General features: G+C 34.7%; 1 protein-coding gene across 2 annotated transcripts; it reads left to right on the top strand.

Annotated features, from left to right (window-relative positions):
* The first annotated feature begins 2531 nt into the window (after positions 1-2531).
* Positions 2532-8359, top strand: LOC111451428. Of its 2 annotated transcripts, XM_023091852.1 has the most exons (9): positions 2532-3314; positions 3632-4155; positions 4888-4938; positions 5012-5119; positions 6767-6862; positions 7208-7306; positions 7391-7450; positions 7540-7611; positions 8095-8359. In XM_023091852.1, exons 1-8 carry the CDS (start codon positions 2816-2818, stop codon positions 7603-7605), a joined length of 1503 nt encoding a protein of 500 aa, XP_022947620.1. In that variant the 5' UTR covers positions 2532-2815; the 3' UTR covers positions 7606-7611; positions 8095-8359. The 2 variants fall into 2 exon arrangements, with proteins under 2 accessions (XP_022947620.1, XP_022947619.1); XM_023091851.1 differs by lacking the exon at positions 8095-8359 and having other exon boundaries at positions 7540-7882.
* Positions 8360-9730: the final 1371 nt, after the last annotated feature.

Raw genomic sequence — 9730 nt, 5'->3', positions numbered from 1 at the left:
TATAATGTGGTCCTTCAATTATAAAATTGTAATATTTGCGTACCCACACGACTTATCTTGCTAAATATTATATTTTCTTGCATTTCTATATATATATATATATATATTATTTTCTTTTTTCTAGAATGTCTTTATTATTTATAGATCAAAGAAAATAAAAAATTGAAAAAGATTGTACGATATAATTTATTTAAAAGAGAAACTAATTAATGTGGTTGATATTGTCTTCTTTGGGTTTTCCTTCGCACTTTGTTAGGGGAAGGTTTCTACACTCTTTTAAACTGCGTTTGGACATCACAATCCACCCCTTTTCGGGGCCCAACATCCTCGTTGGCACTCTTTTCTTCCTCCAATTGATGTGGGACCGCCACTGAATTTAACCCCCTCGGGGCCAGCATTCTTACTGGCACACCGCCTCGTGTCTACCCCCCTTCGGGGAAGAACGAGAAAGCTGGCACATCATCCAATGTCTGGCTTTGATACCATTTGTAACGGCCCAGATCCACTGCTAGTAGATATTGTCCTCTTTGGACTTTCCCTTTCGAGCTTCTCCTCAGATTTAAAACGCGTCTGCTAGGGGAAGGTTTCTACACCCTTATAAATGGTGTTTTGTTCTCCTCTCCAACCAACGTGGGACATCACATTACGAATTTTGGAGAAAATAAAGAAGGGTTAAATATTAATGGAGGTTTATGAGATTAAGTAGTGCTAGGTTAGTGTCGTGGGAGGTAAGGTTTATATGGATACGAAAGTCACTTTCGTGTATTGTAGAAACGATCGAAGGTTGTACCAAAATAAATAAAAAGAAACGATATGCAACGATCTGATTTTCTAGACTAGAATATTGAAGTTCGCTATCACATACACCTGGAATGCATACTACTGCCCTATCTTGACTTCCATGGACATTCCACATTCATCGTCATCCATACAAAAGTACTTTACATATAACTTAAAAAATATTTAGCGAGTCACCTCACAATTGAAGTTAGTAACGGAATAACACATATATAATGATGAGACCTATCCTTTAAAATCGTAACATGAACTTCGACTCTTTCCAGTTCCAGGCAGGGTTGGATGTGTAGTTCTTGCCCACACACGGCTCATTCTCGCACGCATGGACCCACTAGGTGGACTCATATACATACCCCTTGCCCCTGGCTTGGTCGGGCACAATGTGTTAACACGTCGTAGGATGCCACAGAAAAGAAAAGGCTCACATGATATCATGACGAGCATAAATATCAAAGGTACACATTCATACTAACATAACATGTAGAGAAGAATCTCAATGCACATGACATACATACATGCATGAGGCCCCTGATTTATATTCATAAACGTAACATTAACATCATTCCCTTTCTTCTTTCATTCATGACATATTACTTATATGCATCATGTATACATGACATTCATCACATAATCCATTACATAGCTTTACATGGCAAGACATAACATTTCATTTCATTCACAACATGAGTGTAATGGATATCACATGCATACATAGTATAACATCATACGTCATTACATAGAATACATAAACATAGCATAAAATAATACGGTGCATGCAAAGGGCACGAGGCATGCACCATCATACATCATTCAATTATCTAACTCTAACAGTAAGATGACTTACTTGATTAAATTAGGTCCGTGTCCCTAATTTATCTTTAATGAAAGAGTTCGGTTTTGGTTATTAGAGAAAATGAGCGGAAAACAATTTGAAAAACAAATGTTATATGTTAAAAACGACCATCATGCTTTTGAATTGACAACTAATCGCATCCCTTATAGTATATTTTGGGGCATTTTAGCCATAGCAGGTGTGAACATGATTTTGGTGAACGGTTATATACCCCTATATCAACATGATACGAATAGTAAAACCCTTACTAACATGCCATAAACAATCATGATCGGAACATCCGACACACGACCACAAACAATTCACTTTGTACAAGCATAAACCATGATACTAAATCTCTTCTATCACAATACCTCATGAAATATGTTCTAAAAAAATATACAACAAAACTATTCCAAAGTTGTACTAACGACTACGTGAATCAATCCTATAAGACCAAGTATCACTTAAGATTAGTCGATGCACCTCCTAAAACAAATTCAAAGTAAGATTTCTAAATCGAGTGCATAACTATTGGGTCAAAACTTACTCGAAAAGTGCTCTTAGTACCTCAATAGCAACAAGGTTCTAAAAAACAATAGACTGACCGAAAGAAACTTACAAAATGGACTTCAAATCTTTGTTGAAAAAGGTTACAAAATTTATCGATTTAGATTTTACCGTTTTAAGTGTAGGTAAATAATTTCGGTTCATTTATTAATATCTTTTTAATTTTTTTTAAAAAAAGTATAAGAATATTAAAGAATAGTTTAGAAGATTTTAGGATATTTTAAAAAATTATTAAATTAAATGTTTACTTATTTACAAATTTTAAACTATGAGAAATGATTTAAATTATTGTACTAAAAAAAATTTAATTATTAGCAAAATTCTTATTTTCTTAAAAAGAGGGGAACAAAAATGTAAACCCTACACTCCCTGCATTACAGTAGCTCTTACACAAACCCCGTCTCTGGCTTCTTTCCGGTCGCCGGCACGTTCCGCCGCCGCTTTCTTTTCTTCTCGTCTTATCTCCGTTTCTCTCTACTGCAATCTCACTCCACCGTACTAACAATGCAATGTCGTTCTTGGGAAAAGATTGTATGATTGAATTGAATGATCTGTACGTTTTATGAATTTGAAGAACCCGTGTTGATGTGTGATTGAAGTTTTGGATTCGAAGAAATGGTGAACAAATCGCAAGCATTTTCTTGGTCGCGTCTGATTCTCAACCAGGTCGTGCAGCGAAACCCCATCCAAACCCCAATTCATATTTCCCGGAAAATCTCCAGTTTCGCACGCTTTCCGTTTGAGGAAATACCGAAGACTTTGGCGGCGCGTTGTTACTCTACTGCTTCAGCTAGAGTTGTGCAAGATCTTCTTGCTGAGGTGGAGAAGGAGAAGCAGAGAGAAAGGGAGCAGAGGAGAAGGGCTGGTCTTGATACCAAGGATATTGACGATGAAGATAGGGAGGATTATATGGGTGTTGGGCCATTGATAGAGAAGCTCGAGAAGGAAAAGTTAAAGGATACTGGGAATTTGAACGCCTATGAAGAGCCCTCTGATTCTGATAGTGATGAAGAAGACGAGAGGTTCAGTTCTGAATCCCTCAAAAAGAGGGTTGATGAGTTTGAGAGGAAATTCAAGAGGCATGAGGAGTTGCTCAAGAACTTCACTGAGACAGGTATGACAATTTGTTTTGGATAATGTCTCCATTTCGTACATGGTTTGGATTTTGGGAATGCACAATGGTTCAAGCTTTTTTTTATGTCGTTCTTTGGTACTTGTTGCAATAGCATGTGGGTTCAAATTTTTATAACGTTCAGCAGAATGCTGCTAGATTTCAGCAGTTTATTAAGTTATACCATTATTCCATCTTAACATGGGAAGATGACTTCTGTTTCTTACCCAAAAGAGAATTTATTGAACCAGATTTGTAGTTTTTGTAACTTTTTGGGCTTGTGTTAAAATCTTCCTGCATCTGCAACATGTTTTTGACAGACAACATCGAGGATGCTTTCAAATGGATGAGTAAAATCGACAAGTTTGAGCAAAAGCACTTCTGGCTTCGTCCTGAATACCGAGTGATTGGTGAATTAATGAATCGCTTGAAAGTAGCAGAGGGCAAGGAAAAATTCATTCTTCAGCAAAAGTTAAATAGGGCTATGAGATTAGTGGAGTGGAAGGAAGCTTATGACCCAAATTGTCCTGCCAACTATGGAGTCATTCAACACGAACAGGTAGGTCCATCGGTTGATCTCATGGAGCAATCAGGATTTGAAAAAGAGAAGCAAATCATACAAGGGGTTGATGACGATGATGAGGAAGAGTTTGATGACATGAAAGAAAGGGATGATATACTACTGGAGAAGCTTAATGCTATAGATAAGAAGCTTGAAGAGAAGCTAGCAGAGCTGGATCATACCTTTGGAAAGAAAGGAAAGGTTCTAGAAGAAGAAATCCGAGATCTTGCAGAGGAGAGAAATTCTTTAACTGAGAAGAAAAGAAGGCCTCTTTATCGAAAAGTATGTTACTCCATTATCCTGTCTATGCCTTTTACATCGTCGTTTTCTGTCTTTTTAAGCAGTTGATAGTTCTCAGCTAAATTTGTGGATTCATTAGTTGCTAAATTTCTTCTTTATGATTTAATTTCACTGTCGTGCACCAGTATTTGAAGGTCTATGACAAAATAGTTAGAGATTAGGCATAAGTTTCTGTTTGTTTCCCTACATCTTTATGTGGTACATACTTTTTTGCTTAGTTTAAAGAGAAGTATTTGTGAATATAATTCTAAACAGAGCTTCTGTGTTTCTGATTTGAAGCCTGAAGCATTCTTTCTGACTATGTTCGTTTACCATGTTTTCGAAAATACAAGAAAAAAAGCTCTCATTATTCGTGATTAGAGCTTTTGCTAACAGTGTTATAATTGGTTTCATTGAGACTCATGCGAAGTATCCTTTCATTGGTGGGAGGGAGCGATCAATTATTCTTGAAAGTAATATTGTTCTAGATTTTTTGGAGATATTTTAACACAGATATCTTTTCTCCTCTCTTATAATATGCATATATACATAGGTCAAATATGATGCATTTGGATAGTCTGCAATGTTGGTGAAATTCATATTTTTATTTTTCATTGTCATTTACTTGAAAAGAGATTTCGATGGGTATTAACTTCTTTTATATTATAGTTTATGAAATGTTTTACATTTTTTCAATAGAAGATATTAACTTCATTTGTTACAAATTTATGTCAGGGCTTTGATGTGAAATTAATTGATGTGAACAGAACTTGTAAAGTTACTAAGGTATGCAATCACCCATTTACACTTGGTATTGAAATAATACGTATTTGATGATTGTAAGCTTTGTATGATCTAGGGTGGACAAGTTATCAAATACACTGCTCTCTTGGCTTGTGGGAACTATCATGGCATTGTTGGTTATGCGAAAGCCAAAGGACCTGCAGTACCGATTGCTTTACAAAAGGCATGTTGTTTGTGCTATTCAGTAGACTCCGTTAATACGTTCTCATTTAGTTTTACTGAAAATTTAAGAACTGATAAAATGCTTGAAGTTCGAGTTAGAGAATAATACAGATAGGAAATCTAATCGTTTAAGGTATATTCTGAGTGTGTTGATTGACTTGCTTTGAAAATATTTAGCTAGGTTTTAATTGAAATCCAATTGTCAATGGATGGAATCACGTGGATGGATCTATGTAAATGAGATAGAAATTGAATATGTCACGATGTCAATGTGAGAGACATTGAATTTTATTCATAAATGTTTACTTTACTATTTCACTTAATTGGTAATATTAAGTATCACAAATTGAGTTATTGTGTAGATTGACCAATGTACTTTAAAGTAAATAGTTTTAACAAAAGTCCTTGTATCCTTGCCGTTTGACTTGATTATGTTATATTATTTGTTACTGTGAGCTATGCTTTGAAGACTGATCCTAATTGCCCTACAATTCGGTTGGTTGTCTAGTCCTTTTCAACTATTCAAGACTTGTGAGACTCGTTTTAAAGATGATCTAAATGTTATATTTTAATTCTGAAATTTATGCTATGTGATGGTGAACTATGTTTTGAGGTTAACTCATAGTTGCCCTACAGCCTTGTGAATTGTTCTATTCCATTTTAGACTCATCAGTTTTTTTTTCAAATAAAAAAAAGTTGATTTTGACATGCATGTTGGAATTTAAGAACTGGGTCTTGTTCCTATTTATTGTTACATTTTCATAGTAATAACTAATTACATTTCATCTTACAACTCGTTGAATATTAGTTTTGATGTATTTCTAATGTCATTCAATTTCTCCCTACTGAGCATAGTACTTTCAAGTCCTTTGTTGTGCAAGTTGAATGTTCCTTACCCACCTTCCTTAATTGTGGTCGATTGTCTTAGTCTTCTTCTTGATATAGGTTAGGAAGATTGGCTTGTAGAATTGTTTAAGATTAGAAAGATGACACACATGTCACTCGCCTCTAATTTGTAGATGCCCCCCACATCTTCTAAACTCTTGCTGAAAGGAAAGCTAGAAATTTTTTGAAAACTTCTTGGGTCTTAAAAGTAAACCTAGAGAAATTTGTGGCTATTGGAATCCACAGATCAGCTTTGAGTTGGAGATAATTGTTCTATCTGGGTGTGCAAGGCAAGTTTACTTCCCTTTAACTATCTATGTTTTTTGCACAGGGGAAAACCTCTGTTTACCTCTTTTTCGATCTCCAAGTTTTGGTAAAAATCTAGTCTAGGTTCTCTCAGCGGTGTTAAAGAACATCTCAAATGATCTTTTGCTTTGTTATCCAAATGGTCTTTGGCACTTTCCAGAATAGATTAACTATCCTCAGGTAAAAGGTAGTTATAAGTTGACCAAAATTAAATGGATCAACTTTCTTTTTTCTGGTTTAAAATTGCATATTATATGAAGGCTTAATCTTTTGCTTGCAAGTTTTTTTTTTTTTAATATTGTAATTCTTAGATATGAAAATTAATCCTTCAGAACGAGTATATTTCTAGTTAACAAATATGTTTTAAGAACCTTGGTGGTGTCCCAATGTGCATTGGACTTTATAGTTTTTCAGTTTACATTATTATTGTGTAGATTAATTTGATGCTTTTAAGCAGGCATATGAGAAATGTTTCCAAAATCTTCATTATGTGGAACGCCATGAGGAACACACAATTGCACATGCAATACAGACGGAATACAAAAAAACAAAGGTACTCAACCATTTCTAATTTTCTTTTCCCTGCATTAATAGTTCACTCGCCCTATTATCTCGGATTGAGGGGCCCTGAACCTGGAAAACACCAAAGAGATGAAATACTGCAGTGGAGGAAGCCAATGTGTTGCCCCCTCAACACACACAGGGTTGCTTGACTAAAACTGTTTCTTGTTCTAGTTCTGGACGATCCGTATCTTGTCGATTAAAATAAAATAAATAAATAAATAACTAAATAAAAAACGAAAAAAAAAAAAAAAATTCGTATAGGGTTCATTTGATAGAAACTTATGGTTTCTTTCTGTTTGTTAAGGTATATCTTGGTTTCTTTCTGTTTGTTAAGGTATATCTTTGGCCAGCATCAACTACGACAGGCATGAAAGCAGGGAAAACTGTTCAAACTGTTTTGAATCTGGCTGGTTTTAAAAATATCAAATCTAAGGTAATTTATACCTGTCCTTTATTATGGAGGTTAATAGATTATGCTTTGCTCCTTCCCCACCTCTAACTTGAGTTCAAATAATAGGTTGTTGGCTCAAGGAACCCCCACAACACTCTGAAGGCCCTCTTCAAAGCTCTGAATGCAGTAAGTAGCCATTGAGTTTACATGGCTAATATCTTCCAATCCCACATAAGATTTGTATACTTACATTTTTTGTCCATTATATTTTCCAGATCGAGACTCCAAAGGATATTCAAGAAAAGTTCGGGCGGACTGTTGTCGAGAAGTATTTGCTATAATAGGAGGTTTTTTCCCCATTCTTCTATCCCGTTTTGTTTTGGTTCGAGTCTATTCATGTACTTTTGCTTCTAACTAAAAAAGCAATAAATTTCAGTTAGATGTACAAAAGGAAATATTTATGATAAGAAAACACTGTTGTATCTTCAGTTAAAGTTTTGATCATTTCCATTTTAGAACCCAGGCATGACATTGTACAACCTATAGAATAGAAGCTGTTCAAGTAAGGTTGCCATTTCCTTTACATCAATAATCAAGACAAACATCATTTTCAGCTCTTTTGATTTTTTACCTCTTTTTGCTTCTAGGTTTGTTGTTACCTTAACAGGCAAAGTGGATATGAATACATCCTTAGAAAATTTAGAAGAACCAATAAAAATAAATACCCTTCAAACCAATCGATATATTTGGTTCGGTTTAGTTCGGTTTCATCGATTTATTTCATTATGGGTTAGTAATCTATCTTATATGAGGTCCATGATGTTGTGTAGGTGCAAATGTAGTACAATCAGTCCAAAGATCCATGTGTTAGACAATGATGCGCAAAGTGAAAAATGTATAGAGGAATTTGATCTTACTGGCTGTCCATTTTCTTCTGAAAGTTCATTTATATGTTAACGTGGGAATATAGAGTATTGATATGATCACTTGGCTTTAGCTTTATGGTATTTGTGGGTTACACGAGTTTGGAATATATCAGACAGCTGTTTTGCACACTTCTTTTAACTTTGGAATGGAATTCATAGGGACTTTGTATGACTCTTATGCTCATAGATTTCTTCTGGTTCTATTCCTTGAAAGTTCTTTTTTCACCGTCTTCTTTGTTCTTACATTTTGTGTCTCTCAATTGAGTAGTTTTGAAATGTTCTTATTCAACGTCCAACAAAACACTTCTTAACATCTCTAAATCTGACTAGATTCCTTCTTGTTCTATTCCTTGAAAGTTCTTTTTCCACCGTGTTCTTTGTTCTTGCATTTTGTGTCTCTCAACTGAGTAGTTTTGAAATGTTCTTACTCAACGTCCAACAAACACTTCTTAACATCTCTAAATCTGACTAGATTCCTTCTTGTTCTATTCCTTGAAAGTTCTTTTTCCACCGTGTTCTTTGTTCTTGCATTTTGTGCCTCTCAATTGAGTTGTTTTGAAATGTTCTTATTCAACGTCCAACAAACACTTCTTAATTAGGTTCCAGAAGTGATTGTTTCGCTTGAGTTTGAGTTTACTAAGCTAAGTGTATGAAATCTAGAATTGAGAAGGTAAGTTGAGTTTGTATAATCTATGTTTGAATTGTATGAAAGAATGATCATAAAAATTTAGATTTGTATATTTTGGGTACGATTTATACATTGTTAACTTATGCAATAAATATAGTTGTGCTTATATAAATTGATAGACAAATGTTCACATTGTATTTTAGAAGCTGGTCAAGACACGAGGGCACTTCCTTTATGGTTATACAATGAGACTATTAGAGGGTTGCGAGCAAACTTTTGTAATTATCTATCTCGTTGACAAGGTCCATACTTGTATTAGAGTAGTTGGTAGATACATGGTTGTGCTCTAGATGCATATGATATACAATGTTATCGAGTCATTATGTGAGGATTGTTAGAGTTTCCAATTATTACATCAGTGTGAACCTATTTTTATTGACCCATTCAGATAATATCATTAGTAGTTAATAGAATGAGAGTCACTCTGGTTATGATTATTGTAAATAGGGACTACTAAAGTTTAAGAACTAATCCCTAGTAGTGAAGACAAGATTCATAAATGATTGAGATAGGCTCAGATGAGATAGATTTTTTGAACTTGAAATGAAACTAGAGCATACTAGGTCTTAACCACATTAGTGCGGATGGCCTAAGAGAGAATCTAGTCTATAATCTCTCTATGCGTGGATAATTGAGAACCTACAAGTGAGCTAATTGATAAGTGGTTTTTAAACTCGTTCACGCTACTCTTTACTCTTTTCTTTTTAGATGGTATCTAAGCTTGTATGGCTTGCGATGGTGGCAGAGGGTTTGTGGAGTTGAAATACATTAGTGCCTTGTGTATGCTTAACTATTTGATATGAAACTGTGTGTTTTTTTTTTTTTATAATCTAGAACTATTTGATACGAAGA

Source organism: Cucurbita moschata, unplaced genomic scaffold (genome assembly GCF_002738365.1).
Source record: "Cucurbita moschata cultivar Rifu unplaced genomic scaffold, Cmos_1.0 Cmo_Scf00013, whole genome shotgun sequence".
Lineage (NCBI taxonomy): Eukaryota > Viridiplantae > Streptophyta > Magnoliopsida > Cucurbitales > Cucurbitaceae > Cucurbita > Cucurbita moschata.
Note: the sequence above shows the minus strand (reverse complement) of the source record. Positions and strands in the feature narration are given on the sequence as shown.